This window comes from Tachypleus tridentatus, chromosome 2 (genome assembly GCF_004210375.1).
Source record: "Tachypleus tridentatus isolate NWPU-2018 chromosome 2, ASM421037v1, whole genome shotgun sequence".
Taxonomy (NCBI): Eukaryota; Metazoa; Arthropoda; class Merostomata; order Xiphosura; family Limulidae; genus Tachypleus; species Tachypleus tridentatus.
Window position 1 is genome coordinate 123239806 of NC_134826.1, and position 19280 is coordinate 123259085.

Consider the following 19280-nt stretch of genomic DNA (forward strand, 5'->3'; position numbering starts at 1 on the left):
CATTAAAAGCAATTATATTTTAAAGTAAGAAATGACTGTTGTAGCAGATATCTCACTTATCTAGAGTATGTACAAATACCTATATTTTGAATAGAAGACAGAAAATGTGAAAGTGTGAGGAAGAACCAACTGCTGAAAGCTCTTCTTAAGTACTGATATATGATAATGTGCAAGAACATGAGTTAATTGAACCAATTTTTCACACTTTTGTATATATAACTTTTTTTTTTACATTGAAATAAAAGAATGAAACAAATGGCCATAATAGGTAATAAAATTAGACACAAGCTAACCCAACTGCAACAAAAGTTTATTTTTTTAACACTGTCAATCCATATTTCTGAAGAAGCATTTACGATTTGTGGTTTGTGATTTAGCGAGTGTAGTTTGGTGTTTTGAGAAACTACAAAAACTAAAAAAGAAATATGTTTCCCAACTTTCATGTTTTTATGGAAATAATCATTGATGTCTACTGAATAGGTCTACTCAGAAATAACATACTACTTCTGCAAGAGTAATTTTACTTTTGTAATATTATTTCTCTTCTAATCATCTGAAATTTGTTCTCACCTAAAGACTGAGAACTGAAAGGCGAGAAACTGAACATCTGCTATTCTGTGTGATAAGCTTGTTTCATCAGTCATAACATTGTTCAAAAATACTTTTTGACTATTAATATATGACAGCCATATGTCAGGTATATATAAAACTTTATTGTGTGGCAAAGCACATGCCCTACACTGGATGGAAGTAAATAGCTGAAGACCAAACTACAAACACAATCTGATTTTGTGGTTATGAACAATCACAATACTCTTTAATTTGATAAGAACACTTGACAAAATGTATAAAAAACAGTGATATTCATCTGCTACTTACTTATTATTTAATTAAAAAAATCCCATTCAAAATGAGAGGAACCACTCTGAAACTATTATTTTTACACCTTATTGGAGTTATATGGTGAAAGTACAAGTCATGATAAAAGGAAAAAGAAGACAAGAAGTTTTTAAACTCTATACCAATATATATTAAACAGAAACAACAATATAATTATGATGCTTAAATATAATGCTGAAGAACTATTAACCATGTGTATAAAAAATCTAGGCTTAAAAATAAAGTTTAAATAAGGAGTTTGCTTCCAAACTTTTATTGCCAGTAAATATAGCAGACTTAAAGTTTCAATAATGACTTTTGAGTTTTTTTTACATTTCTTCAATTAACTTAAGAATTTAACTTTACTTTCTTAATTGCATTCAGTAATGCAGTCACAGCTGGCCTAAACTTACTTTCAGCATGTTCCTCAGTTTCATCAAAATTACTAGCTTCAAAAAGTTCTTTAATCAGTTGATCAGCATTAACTCTGGTAGAATCCATTCTGTTCTCTTCTGTTATATGTTTCTAAGAAAATAAACAAACATACATACATAAAATCACTACATAAGTGCTGAAAATCTGTATAAACCTACAACAAACTTATTCAAAACCTGGAAAATGATAAAGTAAACAAAAAGTAATTCTTGTTAACTCAAAATTTTACAATTAAAAATTACACACAAAAACCACTCTATAACCCTGACATTTTAATTAAAAAAAAAGATCCATTTTGTTTGCTTGAACAATGATGCACTGTTTTCCAGAAAGCAGCAATTAATTTATCACAAAATGTAAGCAAAGATTAAATACTAACTGTGTGAAACCACTGGAGATGTGCATTATATAATACTCTCAACAATGTAGTATTTTAAAGAAATGTAAAATAACTGTGGCTAAAAATCCCCTACTTGTATTTCAGAAGCTTTTAATTGAAAATATGAGTTGATTTTCATCAGTCTATAATGCAGTGAAGTGAAATCCAGAAAAAATTATATTTTCTGCACTTCTGAATCACAACTTTAATTAAACATACATACTCAATATGCATAATTTTCTTATGTGGAAATGTATTAAAAAGCCCTAAAAATATTCTACACTTAAGTAAAAAAATTGCAAATCCCAAACAGTATTTTTTTTTACTTGTATACATTTTACACATGCTCTCTTTGTTTTACATTGTGTAAAGTTAGAATTTTATAATAGCTTCTCTGAAAAGTGCAATACCTTTCCTGTTGGTCTCTTTCTTTCAGCAAGTTTGGGCATTCCTGGCAATGCCACTTCAATGTAACCTGAACCTGAACTGAGGCTCCTGAGATATTAAAATGTAGAAAGTTAAATTAGAATACTAAAAAAAATACTGTATCTAACAATCAAGAGCACCATTTCACTTACCTATATGTTGAACTATATCTTATATGAATACCTAAAATATCTAGCAGGAAATACAACATAAGAAACATAACTAGTGGGTTGCTTATAACTGTACTCAAATTCTAGCCAACTTGAAGTTATTAAAGTTATGAATTGTATGTAATGATACTCAAATCATTCATACAGAGAGTAGATAAAAAATACAATAATGTAAAACCTCTATCAATAACGTAAGTAGGTGACATCTATGTTAAGCATCAAGTATGTTATAATGCCACTCAGTACTGACAGGATTTTAGCAACTTGTACAACTTCTAAAACCAAATTTTGGAAGCTTTTACATCTACTAAGTCTTTTTTTTCTTTTTATTACTCAAAAACATCAATCAGAAATAAAAATGCTGAAAGCAATGAAATAAACTAACATTATAGATAGTATGATATTACAGGATTTTTATTCAAAAAATTAAAAAACTGGTATCAAGTGAATAAAAAAAATTAATGACATTCCTAATAAAAAAAATGTGTAAATCAGCTTTCATGTAATAACTGTTCTTTTAATTAAAATATTTACACATTCCCAAACACTTAATTGTTAAAATGTTTTAGAAGTTTTTGATTTGTTTCAAGCTATCACACTTATTATAGGTACATCAACCTATAGAAAAAAACTCACATATTGAATTAAGATTTTTCATAAAAAAAATAAACTTCTACTCATTCTTCCAAATATACTTTAAAGTTAAAATTCTAAAAGGTAAAGAATTTTGATTTTGGGTTGATTTCAGCACGAACCAAAACACCACCAGTGTTAGTAATTTTCCTGAATTTTTCTAAGCATAAAATTACACTTGTGGGCCCCTAGGAGGCAACTAGAAACAGCTTTCAACAAAATTATATTACTTTACTATGTAATTTCAATACAAGTACATTTTCATCTACTTCAGTCAATCATTGTTTCCCAAACTTCATTTCAATACATCTAACTGCTTATACTTTACTTTTGAGAAGTCATAGGCTTGTGATTTAAACATATAATAAAGAGCTCTTCTTCTGGTCTTATAAACTGCTTAAGCTACTATTACTTCCAGTTCACAGAGATTAGTAGACTGAATAAAGTGATAACATTTTAGCTTGATGCCATGGTACTTGGAGATGTTTGAGAGCAACTTCTACTATAATAACAGTTGTGTTTTTGTTTCTTATGCTTCCTTTATCATTTTTATACATCATTTGAACTATGAAGTTAGAGTACGATACTGACAAAAAAAATAAATGTTAAATAAATAATTTTGCTTTTGACTGTATCAAGTTTCACTTCACTGATAAGGCCACTGTGTAAGACAATGTTAGGCCATCTAAGCAAAAGCTTGAGTTGAATGGGAAAAAAAACAACAAAACACACACACACACATATATATATATATAAATGGCAAATTAGATCTAAAATGTATGATACATTTAAAAGATATGTGATTAATATTCCTTTCCAAAAAGTCATCTTGTTTATAATTTTTGATACAAAGGTTATTTTTATTACACATCACCAACTGTAAAACTGCCTGTGGTGTTTTACAATTGAAAACAAAATTTACAATTTTATAGGAAAATTTTATAAGGAACATTTACATGAAAATCACCAAATAAAATCTACAACAAAATTGAGGCATGTTTAATTGTTTCTAAAAATATCAGAATTAAATAAGTAAAATCCTTTTGAAATTTCAAGCTATTTCATCCAACAGTTTAAGAGTTAAACAATTAAATATATTACAAATAATTTACAGAAATTGTAGTAGTGCACAACACAGTGCCCAATTACAACAAAATGCTTTACCAACATCAAGTGCAGTCAAAGTACCATAGTCACAACTGTACCTTGTACATGCCAGTTCCAGAGATGCCAACTATTTCAAATGACTGAACGTAATGATTGTAGACAGAGCCCTTTCAGTTTTGCCAGAAACAAGACAATATGGTGAAAGAGGCCTCTTTTTTTCCATCTTGTGAAGGATCACATTGGTGTTTTTATGCCGCTTAGAAAATGAGAAATATCCAACTATGCAAGCGCTGACTGGCTGGCAAGCACTGATGACGCACCTATAGATTCCCTCACGTACCCAGTATGAAAAGCCACGCACTCAAACTATCGGTAGACGTCGGAGATACAATTTTTTTTTTATTATTATTATTTAAAACACAAACATGATTATCGCAAGTAGCCATTTGGACTATGTCTTTTATTTATTATCAAAATTTATTTGTATCTCACTAGAAATTTTCTTTTCACCCCTTTCAAGCCCTGGGGGAACAATTTATCACTATTGTATAGGCCTATATAATATATAATAATTTGGGAGTTGCAACAAGTCATAATATTTGTCTGTATGGGCGTATAGTTGTAATGTATACACCAAAATCATAATGACTATGCTCAAATTGTAATGGTTGGCATCTCTGCAGTTCATACTGTCTAAGGCCTGGCATGACCAAGTGGCTAAGGTACTTGACTAGTAATCTGAGGGTTGTGGATTTGAATCCCTGTTACAATAAACATGTTCATCCTTTCAGATGTGGGGGCATTATAATGTGACAGTCAATCCTCCTATTCATTGGTAAAAGAGTAGTCCAAGAGTTGGTGGTGATGACTAGCTGCCTTCCCTTTAGTCTCACACTGCAAGATCAGAGATGGCTAGCACAGATTGCCCTCGTGTGGCTTTGTGCAAATTTCAAATCAAAGTAAACTGTGTAGCATGCATAATCTTAAGTTATTATTTAATACTTGCAAATCTTTCTTCTTCAGGTCTAAACGTCAATGCCTCAGAATGTTATTCTTTAGAAGATTTTACAGCAAAAATGGAATATAGTTTTATAATGGAAATAGTTTATAATAAATTGAAATGATTAAAATATGTGCATGACCCAGCTTTTTCCTAAGCATCAAAAAGGATGCATTACAATCACGCATTTAATCAACATTTTTGCATGTAATTAAGCAAAATCTTGCATTAAACCAAGTGTATAACTAGTATCCACAACATAAGAAGCTCTGAAGAAAGACAACACTTAACATATTAACAATATGTTAATAACACTTCATGTGTTATTCCCTGACTCAATAAGTATACAAGTACACATGTACAGGTCCTTTGTACCCAACAGTTCAAAAAATTATTTAAGCAAGGCATGTCATTTGCTTGTCATTTCATTTTTTCTCATAAACCATTTCATTACCAAACATTTTGCTATATAAGATCACAGTATTACTTGGGGCTAAAATTAAAAATAAATGAAATGAAATTTGTTTATGTGTTATATTACATGTAAATTAAGAAAAAAATGCAGTATTTTTAATGTTCACTACTTATACATTCCAATAACTGTAAACTTTAACTGAAAACTATAAAATGACAAGACTAAGTAATTTATATCATTTAATTCTTTGGGAATTAAAAACAAAATTCTTACAGAAATGTCAAATTGTGTGTGCTGTTTCTATGGTTTTCTAATCATACCACCAGTTACAACATTTGCCATTTATTTAAAAGGAGGGTTGTTATACGTTTTAATATAAAATAAATAGACAAATCTACTCACCGAAGATGTCCTGACTCTGAGCTTCCTTGCCTAGAATGAGAATGGAGACTACTATAACCTGAGGCATGCGACTGTTGACTGGCGTAACTGGAATTACGGGAGTGGCCTGATTCACACTCCACCTGAGGAGTGAGAAGTTCATCTTTCTTCCATTCAGTCTCATCTGTGGTAGTGCCATCTGCTCCTACAGATCATAATTTAACCTTTTATTTACATAAGAGTTTTCTTATACAATAGTTTGGTTTTATTTGGTGGACTATTATAGCCAACATATTTACAGGTTATTGTAACAATTATTGAGGTAGTTAATCCACAAGACTCTCAGATTAATGTGTGTGTGTGTGTGTGTGTGTGTGTGTGTGTGTGTGTGTGTGTGTTTGAGTTAAATAACCTCACTTTAAGTTGTGATCAAAACTACAAAGCTTTGCATATTTTCCCACTTACCAATCTATACATCAATAAGTCTACTTAAGTATCTTTGACCCATAACTCAAAGAATTTCCATTACACTGTGCTTTAATTAGACTTACCATTCTTCACAATGCAATGGGTAGATGAAATTTATGAGAAGCCATGATGTGGCCAGACTCAGTCTCTGATGTAATGGATTTGTTTATATACATTTATTTTAGTGCCTACATTTGTTTCTGTGTAGTTTTCTTTTTTTGAATGTGACAAATGTTATTGGCTATGTTTTGCACAAGTCCCACCTGTTCTCTAACTTTGTAGGAGATTGAGTAAGAATCAATAATATACTAGGTCACTAAAAGTATTGTTCTAAAATCTCACGATTGATAAATAAAAACCGATGTGCTAAAAAACAGAGGAAGAATATTGTTGATCAGCTGCAGTCAGTGTGTTATAGGCCAAGAAAGCTATAATTGTGATTATTGCCTATTAACTGGAAAACTACAGAATTTGACAAGGAATGTTTATAGATTTTGAACATTACAAACTGTTTAACTTCAATGAATTTCTTCAGACATTATTATCCTTATGAGTACATTAAATATCTTCATTGGTAAAAGTCAACTTAAAGCAGCATTAGGCCAAATGAACCAGCTAGCTTAAATGAGTGTATCAAATCAGAATTAATTTACTCATCATGGCCCTTGATCATTGATAAAATATTCAGTTTTAGACTGGATATAAAACTGTATTATTTTTTTGTTTGTATATGAATACATTTGTGTTAAAAAAAGAAAACTGGAGATCATCTTGTTGGCAAATATAATAAATTTGATACCAATTAACAGTTAATTAACTTCCAAATTAAAATTAAAATTTCTGGTTATTTGAAATAGTAACACATAATGTACATAATAAACTGGAGGCTCATCTGAAATAAATTATAATACTCAACACCAGAGAAGAAATTAATCATTTTAAAAATTCATTGAAATAAAATTCTACAGATAAAAAAGATGTGTTCTGTTCACAATAATAAGATACATTAACACAAAACAAATTTAATGAAGACTTGATTGTACTTTACCAATTAAGTATTTTAAAAATCTAAAAATTTATGTCATACATTTGCCCTCTTAACTACAGACAAACTAGCTATGCACATAAGATAGAAAAGAGTGAATGTCTGGTTGACCAATGGTCAATAATGATACAGGACAAACCTGAACTTTGCACAAAAAAGTGGTTGTTTATACAAATGCTGTGAATACAGGTGACAGGTTGCAGCAACAATTAATGAATAAAATGCTACATACATTTCTTTAACAAATGAATTTCAGTAGGTTAATTAAATGCCATCTACTGCAGATTATAACTAGAAGTATCAACAAATACTGACCAACAAAAATAGCACAGTTGATACTCAACTGATACCATTTTCCTAAGAATACTAAAAATAGATTATGAACACCACTTTTTTAAATTGTAGTTCCTCTAAGACAAAATTATCTTATTAGTTGAATAGTTTAGCTTTAATGTAACAATTAACCTGACAAATTGGCTCTCACCTTTTGACTTTCTTGGAAGGCTGCCAAATCCACTGCTAGTTAAACTACTTTCAGAATAATCTTCTGTCTTCCTTTCAGGAAGTAACTGCTCTTCTGGTTCCCTTGGAATAATAGCAGGTCGTATGGAAGGCCTGTAATAAATAAAGAGCACTGTTCTGACTTTTTGTTTTGAAACACAAAAAGAAGCACTTCAAAAACAACAACACAGAGTAGTAGACTGTTGGAAATGGAAGGATTTCAAAAAAAAAAAAAAAGCTTAAACTTTTACATGCAACAAATATCAGTTAACAATGACCTTCAGGAAGTTAAAAAGTACTATTATGGCTAAAAGTAGTGAAATTTAACTGTAAGAAACCTATTATATTGAGCAACAAATTTCAGCCCTTGGCTTTAGAAGACAAGAACTATTGAATGGAAGGAAAAAAGGGCCAGAGAAGGATGTGGGAGATTAAAAACAGTTACAGTTTTTCAGGTGATTCCTTGACAGGTATGTGTACAGGATTATCTGTGGAGTAAATATAAACAAAAGAATCAGATTATGCTACCCAGGGGCATAGCTTGAGGATATAACCAACAGAGCAAGATAATATAATACAAGAGTCTAGCAATGATACAGTTTTTGTGGTGGATTTGGGAACTGATGATGTAGAGAAATTCTTAAATATTTAAGGTCAACATATTCTTTTCAGAAAGTAGATGGTAGATGCAAATAAAAAACCAGGTTGGCTCATTAACGGTATAAGAGAAGAAATTAAAACAAAAGCATAATAAATTTAAGAAATTTAAACTGACAGGAGACTTAGATGATCAAGAAAGTTGGTGAAATAAGAAATTAGAACATAAAAAAAAAGATGTACAAGAAAAGGTTGGGTGAAGATGTAAAAATTAACAATATATTACAGATAAAGAAAAGTTTAGGATGAGAGTAGGGCCCTTGAAGGATGATAAAGGCACTTCAGGATTATGAAATAGGTAGTTATTAAATTTTGCTTTTTCTTCATTTCCTGCAAACAAAGGTTTAAGCAGTATTCCGCATCTCAGTTCACAGATGGAAATAAAATCAAAGACGACAACTGCATTAAGTTAGTCAAGAAAATATTAGGAAGTTTTAAGAATGATAAGATTCCTGGGTCAGATAATATTTCCTTAAGGATTTGGAAGGAGATTAAAAACTATATGTGAGCCACTTGTTACTATTTTTTGTCAGTCCTTTAACAGCTGGCAGGTACAGGAAGACTGGAAGTTAGTTAACATAACTCTTTTCAAAAGAGGTGATAAAAAAAAAGTGTCCCAGTAATTATAGATCCATTAGTCTTATAGCAGTTGTGGGAAAAGTTCTGGAAGGTCTGATAAAGAGATGCTTTGTAAAGTCATTTAACAAAATTTACAATTTTTTGTGGTAGTCAAAATGGTTTCACTAGAGAAAAATCTTGTCTTATAAATCTTTTGATATTCTTTGAAAATATTACTGCTTATGTAGATTAAGAGTAAATTTGATGTAATTAAATTTTTAAAAACCATTTGACAAGGTGCCATATAAAGGTTTGTAAAAAAAATTCTCTCTTTTGGTGTGGGGGATACAATACCAAATTGGATAGAAGAGTGGCTGGATGGAAGAAAAGTGTTGTTACAAACGAAATTCAGACAAATTGGATTAATTTACTCTTTTTTTAGTTACATTAATAACAGATAAAAGAATGGTCAATAAATTACTTAAATTTACTGATCCTATTAAAATCTGGGATGCTGCTAACTGTGAAAATGCTTTTGCTAATTTAAAAGGATTTATACCATTTAGTGAACAGGGCAAATAAATGGCAAATGGGTTTTAATTGTAGTAAATACAAGATAATACATATGGGTTATCATAATTTGAATTATAAATATAATTTGGATAGGAATAGCCTTAACAGTGTTGTGAAAGAAAGGAATCTTGGTGTAACAATCAGTCTCTAAAGCTATCCAAGCAGTATGTAGTTGCTAGTGGTAGAGCAATTAGGATTTTAGGTTGTAGCTACAGAAATAATGAATACAAGTCTAAAGAAGTTACAACTTCCTTGTACAAGGCTTGGGCTCCTTACCTTGAGATATATATTGAATTTCAAGCTCACTAATAGAAATTCAGAAAAGTGCACAGTACAGGTTTTCATATTACTACTTTATGGTTGTGCTACCTACAAAATACAACTTGTACTATGTCAAGCTTATAGAAAATAAATGTATAGTTTATAAAATAAAAGCATGTAAGTGTGACATCACTCCTTTAATCCTCTGGACAGTCATAGGAAAAGACAAGTTTGCAAAGTGAGTACTAAATTCCTTGTTTTTTCTGTATATATTTACTATCATAGAAATAACAAATAAAATTTCATAGGTTTCTCAAAAAATTTTAAATAGACTATTCACAATAGCACATGCCAAGTGCACTTGTATAACTGTACACAAGAGTGCTATTAACTGGATATGTTGTTTATGCAAAACTGTGTGGAATTAATTGAGTACAAATGCAGCTTCCTATCACATTATGTGAAGCTACACTTACCACAATAATAGTTATAGTATTTATAATTTCATGGTTGTTACAAGGTCAGTCTGAAATGACCAAGCCCATGAAGAGTTAATGATATCTAAAACCTTCACATTGTACAAAAGGAAAAAAAATCATGAGAAAAGAATAAATTAAAAATGATCAGTATTTAATAAATATAAATGTAATAATACAGTTATATTAGTAACCTTTTAGCTATTATGTACTTGAAATTATCTGATTTTCTTCAAATGAATTACAAAGAGCAAAACAGAAAAACATGTACAAACCAGAGTTTGTATCTGGTTCTTAGTCACTAATACCTAGTTATGGATACAAAAATGTTAATATACATTTAACTGAGAAAAGAAGTTATTTTCAATAAAACTAATATTAAATGAAGTACTATCCAAATTGTAAAACTTTGAAAATTTGTTAAACTGGACTTGTTATTAGCGGCATACCTCAGGTATGTGTTTGGGCTTCTGCTTTTTCTTATTTACATTGATGATACAAAGAGAGGTATAACTAGTAATGCATGCTAATAACACTAAATTCTTGTGTATTTCTAGCTCTATCAAGAAATTACAGAATGACTTAGATGACTGTTGAATTGGATAACAGTTGACTCAGATTTTTTATAACAGTAAATAAAGGGTCATGCATTGAATGTGCATTATCTTACTGACAGAGAAAACAAGTGCACAAATTTATTAATATCCACAGATGGGCAACTTAATTTTAGTGAACCTAATTAATTCAATTACTTGTACAACAAATGCTGTGATGGTTTTTACCGTCTTGAAATGTTTACATTCTACAGTAATTTGTATCTACTGAATCCAAAATTTATGTCAATTTTTCTCCACCATGTACAAGTTTTTCACAATGTATCATATGTACTTTTACATAAACCATTTTCATTGAAATTTGGCCACATTTTATCATGCTTAAAATGTTGACAACCACTGGCTATATATATCTTTTGACCAATCATGATGTGATAGTATTACCAATTGTTTTAGAACCCATGAGAAACACACCACGAATACATAATTGGTTAACATGTCACATGATGTCATTTCTAGATGGTATTTGTCTATGTGCATGCACTTTCACATTGTTATTTTCTTTTTAATATTATTTATTTGTTGCTGGAACAATAAGAGGTTGTGTAAATGGCCCAAACATATTCTGTTATATTTTTTAAAAGAAACAAAGACAAAACATTACAGAATTTGTCAAAAAAAGTGTATTACACACATTTTTGAATAAAACTTGGGGATCAAGGGATCCACACAAAGTTCAAAAGTTCAAATCAATTAGGTTGAAATGTTGAGACAATGGGCTAAAAATAATAAAAGTATTTGCCTTTTGGTATTTCAATGATCTTTCATGAGCCTAGACACCTCAGAGATGACTGCTATTTTTACTCATGTAACATGAAAGGCTACAACACTTGATATAAAAAGATAATTTTTTATCTGAACCTTCAATCTGCTTTAAAATCTGTTGCTCATGGGCCTGATGTACCTGTACCTAGACTACCAAAACATCTTGATACAGTTTCAACGGATTCTGAATCTGATGTAAAAATAAATTATGACAGGAATTTGTTTCCAACCTGAACCACAACTTTGTACACAATATTAACTTAATGAATGGGTGAGAGATTTGGACCTTTCAAAGGATTCTTCAGAGATTTTTGTGGTCTAGAATTTAGGTAAAAAACTTGCTATCTCCAAGAATATCATTCTACTGTTACATAAATCATTAAAAAAAAAATTTATACAATATGTTGTTCAAGAAGGTTCATTGGCTAATTGCAACAATATTGCCAAATTAATCCTTTCTCAACTGGTCATGATTCAAAAGCCACTTCATTAAGTTTGTCAACTTGAATTCAAAATGTTATTAAACTACTATTTTATGAATTTGTTAATAAGTTTGGAATCAAATTGTAGATCATAATTCAAACTGTAATTCTATGTACAAGTTAATTTCTTAATTTAAATATTAAAAGAACACACTTAAATATGGATTTTAGTATGTCACATGGTATGTTGAATGTCTAAAATTAGATGTTTGTGATGTCAAAATACTAAGTCTCTAATTTCATACAAATTAGGAGCTCAATTACTAATACTGACAAGTTAGAATATAAAATGAGAACCTCATATCTATAATTTCGCTGAGATAAAGCTTATGTACTGAATCAAACCCGCTGAACGGTCCTTTATATACTCTTACTACAGTATATGAAACGTGAATAACCAATCAACAACTTAGAATGTCCCCCAGTGTTTTCTCAGCCATTTAAATATTTGAAAAAACTACCATATTCTTTCAATCCAAGTTCTCAAGGAGGTAGGTTGTGTCTTTAGTCTGCTCAAAGTTTCATATTTTTTAGAATCTAAATAAATCTTAATAAGCTTAATAAATTATAATGGAATTTTATTGGTATCAGTGTACTTATTTATGATGTTTTGGTTATTCAACTGTATACATAAATTGAAAAAAAATTTTATTTGATATCCTTCACATGTAAAATGTTAAAAGGCTTAGTAACCTATGTCAAGCAAGAACCGAGTACAGGTGTTGTAGTAAGAAGAAATAATTGTGTTTTACTTCTTGATTTATTATTCTATATTTTAAGAAAAATAATTTAATTATTTGTTTATAAATAGTAATAATCTATATACACATATATAATGTATAATGATTGAAATGTGACTGTATATTACAAAATACTGGTTCACTAAACACAGCTAAGAAAAGGAAGACTTAAGGTCAGTTTTACATTACTGGATACATAATCTGAGTGCATGTGCACCACATCAATGCAATATATGTAATGTTAGTAACACAGGATTGGAAAGTCAGTATAATAAAAAATAATAAATACATATACATTCATAAAGAGCATTATGAGACAATCTACTTAGACTAATCATTTGTATTTTCATGTTGTTATAACATATAATCATTCTAGCTTGAAAAAAAAGCATGATTTATATTTCCTTTTTATTATGAAGGTTACAAGGTTGAATAAGTGACAAACCATACTTATAGTATAAAAAACAACAAAATAGTCTTACTGAAAACAAAAATTTGAAATGTATTTAGGAAGTTTTGAAGATTACATAAATAATATTTAATATTTTTTGGGAGACAGAATAGTTTTTTTTATTGCTTTGCACTCAAGATGAAACACTGACAAACAAATCTTTAGTGAAAATATTTCATTAAAAATCAATTTGTTTGTACACAAAATACTTGTAATCTTTACTAAAAGTCTGTCAAATTTTGTTAAGATACACATGCTGTATCAAATGTTATAGTGCAAACACTGTGTAAATGTGTAGACAAACTTGTAGCAAAAGGGTTAATACAAAATGATACGAGATGTAGTCTATAAACCAATATTCCTCCAAAAGAAGTCTAAAAGGTGTTCTCCTTCACAATAATAACATATATGCATCTATTCCTATTACTTGTTCATTTCACTTGAAAGAAACATACAAAAATCTCAAACTTCTGCTTAATAAGGTCAAATACAAAGAACATGACGGACTATTTTGTGGAAATTTAAAAGACCCTAAAATGTTATTGGGTCAACAATGCAGTTATACAAATTTTCCATGTTTTTTTTGTGTGTGAATGAAACAGCAGAGAATGAAGTCAGCACAGGATACAGAAGCAATAGCTATGCACAGTCATCCTGATACCAGGATTGAAAAACACTGAATGTGAAAGTTTGATTGACACGAAGTCCTGTTACCTTCACATAAAAAAAGGGCTTGATAAAGTAATTTGTAAAAGTCTTAGAGATGGCAACTCTTTCAAGTAACCATGTGGCAACTCCAAGCTCTTTCAGAAGCAAAATTTAAAGGGATTTTTATTGGGTCTCAGATTATGAAACTAACTTTCAATGAATTGTTTGAAAGGACAACAATGAACATTAAAAAGAAAAGCATGAATTACTTTTAAAGATGTTATTGACAAATTCCTAGGAAACAACAAGAACCCAAATTACAAAAAATATTGTCATTAGCATACTCAATAACATGTAACATGTGCTTGAAAGTTAATTTCTTACATTCACATATTGACTATTTCCTTACAAATCCCAGGGCCATTAAGAACAATGGGAAAGGTATCATCCAGACATCAAAGAAATGGAGAGGAGGTATCAGGCAAAGTAAAACATTAGCATAATGGCTGGTTATTGCTGGTCATTAAAACAAGATGCTCCAGATGCAATACATAAAAGAGAGACCATAACATGTAGTTTTGAGACTAAAAGATGTAGGTTTCACACAAAAATATCAGGATAAATCACGATGCATATTTGTTTGCATTTTTGTTAAAAAAACAGAAAATGTTCAGTGTAGTAAATGAAATAATTTTTATCAAAGTAATATTTATTTCTTCACAAATTATAAAAAATCTTTACACCATAAAAAAATTATGAATATTATTTTCAAAATCTGCATAGATGAACTATGTAAAATTCATAATTCATTTTTTATATCATGTAAATTTTACAAATCAGGAAAACAAAAAAATCTCATTTATATTCAATTACTCTCTTGTTTACCACAATGAATATTTTTTTTTATTATGTGAATTCTAGAATGATTGATAACATACTGCAACTGGTCTAGAGAAATCTATAGCCAGTGATTATCAATATTTTAAGCATAGCTATGACCAAACATTCACTTATATAAAAGTACACGACATTTTGTTAAAAATCTGTATGTAATGGAGAAAAATGGATATTTTCAGAACCAATGTACAGAAATTACTGTAAAATGTAAAAATTTCAAGACAATGAAACCGTCACATGCCTATTAAATCTATGAGAGAAGATTTTAATTAATTACTACTAAAATTTTGACCACAACTTAGCATTTCTGCATAAGAAAACAGTAAATATATTTAAAAAATATTGAGCATGCTGGAATGACCAATTGCCATAACAACTGGAGAGTTTGTGTAGGCAACATAAAGACAGAGAAGTGAGAAATTGGCTCCAGAGACAGATTATGAGAGATGGTATATTTTTAGTTGGTTTAAAATGCATGTGCTTCACTTATCAACAAATCATAAGCCATCACTGTATAAAAAATAAAAATGTGAAGAGAAGCTATCTTTAACCTGTAAGGCTTATAAAACAGTTGTAATTGGATATACAATCCTTTTAGGGTAAAAAAATACAAGATAATATGGATTACTACAGATTTGGATAATATAAATCTTGGTTATGCTAAATTTGTGTTGTTTTTTTTTATCATGACCAAGCTAGCTTTTTTGTATTTATAAAAAAAAGTAAAATTAAATAAATATATAACTTGACAACTTTTTCTTTTTGCTTGTAATTGAAATTTATGTTATTACATAAAGTGTACCTATTAAATTCTACACTTTAAGGAAACAAGTATATTCAACATTATCAGCTTGGATTATGGAAAAATTCCATAAAAAAAAAAAAAAGAGAGAGAAATAATGTAATAGCAATGTTTATTCTAAGTGTTATCATTAACAGTTAAAAAGCGTCAATTTGTTGTGCATCATATGTGACTGTAGAAAAATCCAGAAATGTTAAAAAAAATCAAAGTCGAACTTTAAATAAAAAGCAATAGCCATGCAACTAACTTGTATTTCACAGTATCATTACTTAATTTCCAACAATAAATTTTGTCCATATGACTTTATTCCCTAACAGTTGGTAACTAGCTAGAATACAACTGAGAAACAAAAGCATAAAAGTCTGTTCAAGACACACAAACACAAACCTGATGGCCAAACCTAATGAAATGCATGCACACATAATGTATCTTTTTTTTTTTAAGTTAGGAGGTATTTTCAGAGATGTTTTTATATTTTTATTTCATACTATGACCTTAACATGCTTTTAAAGTCTTTTTTTCCTGGTGTTACTTACCTATACAAGTTACCATCAAATAAACAACCATGGCTAAATGGGTAATAATTTGCAAATTCAATGAATATTTTCTTGTTTATAATTTCTTAATCATGAAAAAATTACCCTGTCCCACTTTAGAATCACTACTATCATAATGTTCTTTTATCCGGTGGGTTCTTTTATATTATTTGGTGAAATGAAAGTCAAGTCCATTCCACTAGGTAATAATAAATTAGTTTCTTTCTTCAACATTACCACCCTTCAGTTGTAGGCCTAAGTTTTCAAATGATGTTTAAATGGAAATACTTTAAATGCACAACAAATAATGCAAAAATAACTTACTGATACATCTTCACAGTGTATCAATCAAATAAGCAAATATGCATAATTAATAACACTGATCCAAACATTTCTCTGGCACTGTGCCATTGAAAATAAAACTGACAGGTACAAAACCAGCTAACTAACTGATGGGCTTGCTACTATTTATATCTTATGTCTCATTTTTAGATACTAATTCAAGTAAACAGATTTTGGTTACATCAGCTAGAACATTCTAGGTGTTTTAGGCTTACTTAATGGTACGTGCCCTCTTACTATCATATAAAATGAAATATTCAAGATGTACTTTACACCACTGTGTTTTAAAATTATCCATGTACTTTTGTACCTTGACATAGGCTACATAAGTGGATACAGGCAGTTAAATCACAACTTTTTTTTCATCTGCTGGTTGCATTTGTTGGTAAAAATTAATTTAGTCAAATATCAGAGTAATACAGGCACTGTTATCCTAACAAATCAGAATAGACAAAAAAAACATGGTTTATAATGGTAAGTCCTTTAACCTTTTTCTAAAGGCCTGTTTATTATACAAATATCTCTGAAATCCCAGAACTTTAAAGAAACAAGATGAGCACATTCAATTCTTTTTGGTGTCTGAATAACCAATACATACTGCAAAGTGCTCACAACATAGCTTGCCTATGCAAACTTAAACAATAAATGCAAGTGTAGAGATACAGACAGTAACTACACAGTGCAGGGATTACAGCTTAATTTTTTTTCCCAATTTCCTGGGCCAAGTGAAAATTAAAAACAAAGTTCTTTTCAATTTTTATATCTTTAAATATTTCAGTTCATTACAAAATGTTAGTTTTTCATTATCTAACTAAACAATAAGAACTTACGCCTTAAAACAAGGATCCCCTGACAATAAGGTCATCTGTAAGGTCACCTGCAGAATGGAGTTATCTTGCCGGTGTTTAGCATCATAACCTTCAAGTAGACATCTACGGGTGTGCACACCTGCTCCAGCAGATTCAGCCAAGTTTAGGTCAACAAAACCCAGCTTCAGGAAGGACCTGCCTCCCTTAGCTTCCTAAAAAGTTAAAATAATGAAGAGTTAGAGCTTACACTTACAAAACTAAACTCTAAGCTAAAATATATCATCTGTATACTGTAGCTCATTTCAAATTTTTATCAGATGTAAAAATTCCAAACTATGACAAAAAGATAATTCTTGTATCTAAGAATGACTGGTATGAGTAGTAACACTTTTATTGATAGGCAGAGAACAAGCAGAGACGAGTAGAAAGATAAAGTAAAATCATTAAAATATATAAAAAGAAATCATGCTAAAACAAAACATAATCCAATTCTCAAATTAAAATCTTAGTTAAAAAGACCAATGACCCTTACAAATTTTAAAGCAAACTAAGGTGTACAGTGTCACCATCATCAATGTCAATGGTGAACCCATGGTAAAAATATGTTTAAAATGATGCCATCACTCTCAATCCTAACCAGCCATGTTGGATTGGACTAATCAGTGGATACAGTTACAAGAACAAATCAAATTAATCTAACTGTGCCTGGATACGAAGGCCAAAAGGAACAATGGCAGACTGTCTATTCTGAAAAGACATGGTCCACCAAGGAAGGAAAACACAACACCAGGTGAGATGCTATGGTAAGAATTGAGGTTTTGAAACATACAATAAAAACGGTTGCAAATGTAAAAAGGTACAGAGGAGGTTCAAGAGTCTCAATGTGCAAACTCTGGACTAAAGAAGTGCAGAAGGCCCCTGTACAGAGCTGAAGCCACTGATGGTGAACTGGGTCCAGCTTCAAGGTTGATTTCCTCGTAGAGCCATAGACCAGAGACCGATAGTCCAGTTTTGATGAAATAAGGATACAATAGCTTTTAAGCATAGAACATCAATCTATTCCCCAAGACGTGGAAGACAGGACATGGAGGATGTTCCATGTCCTTGTACACTTGACACACAGCTGCTTGATGTGCAGAATGAAGGTCAACTTATGGTCAAGATAAGCCCCAAAAACTTTTCCTCAAGGACCATAGGATCAGGGTGAATACCCCATTGGTGGCAAAAGTTCGTGCAAATGATTTTAGACAAAGAAAAGGTGAAACAGTTTGCTGTGGTCCACTTCAGTAAATGATTGAGGGCAGTCTGTAACTGCCTTTCAATAAATCACGTTTGACGACTAACACAAAATGTGGAAGTCTTTGACACAAAAACTGTTTAAAACTGTAGGAGAGAGTTGTCCACTGATGGCATTAATCTTTACAATGAAAAGTGTAACACTCAAGACAGCCCTGAAGGACTCCAAGTTCCTGTGGGAAAGAACAGGAAAGTGTGGAACCCACATAGACTTGGAATTGCCTGTTCATTTAAAAAGTGTTTTATAAAAATGGGTATATGGCCATGCAACTTGTATGGGTGGAGGTCTGACAAGATAAAATAACTCAACGTTGTATCATAAGCTTTCTCAAGGCCAATAAATACAGAAACAAGATATTGTCGCTTGAGAAAGGCTTCTCTGACTGACATTTCAAGTCAAATCAGGTGGTTCATGGTGGAGAGCTGTTGTCCTCTCTAAGATCTTACCGAGACAGCTCAAAGAAATTGGGTGGAAGTTCAAAGAAATCTTGGGATCCTTCCCAGGCTTAGGAAGAGGGAGTACAATAGCACAGC

General features: G+C 30.6%; 1 protein-coding gene across 9 annotated transcripts in view; it reads right to left on the reverse strand.

Annotated features, from left to right (window-relative positions):
• Positions 1 to 19280, reverse strand: part of LOC143244997 (early estrogen-induced gene 1 protein-like) — a 75795-nt gene that overhangs the window by 5252 nt on the left and 51263 nt on the right. For all 9 annotated transcript variants that reach the window (XM_076490697.1, XM_076490698.1, XM_076490700.1 and 6 more), the window contains 5 exons: positions 17472 to 17662; positions 7823 to 7953; positions 5847 to 6030; positions 2104 to 2188; positions 1293 to 1404 (listed from right to left, as the gene is read on the reverse strand). In XM_076490697.1, the coding sequence (XP_076346812.1) occupies positions 1293 to 1404; positions 2104 to 2188; positions 5847 to 6030; positions 7823 to 7953; positions 17472 to 17662 (703 nt within the window). The remainder of the gene's footprint in view (positions 1 to 1292; positions 1405 to 2103; positions 2189 to 5846; positions 6031 to 7822; positions 7954 to 17471; positions 17663 to 19280) is intronic.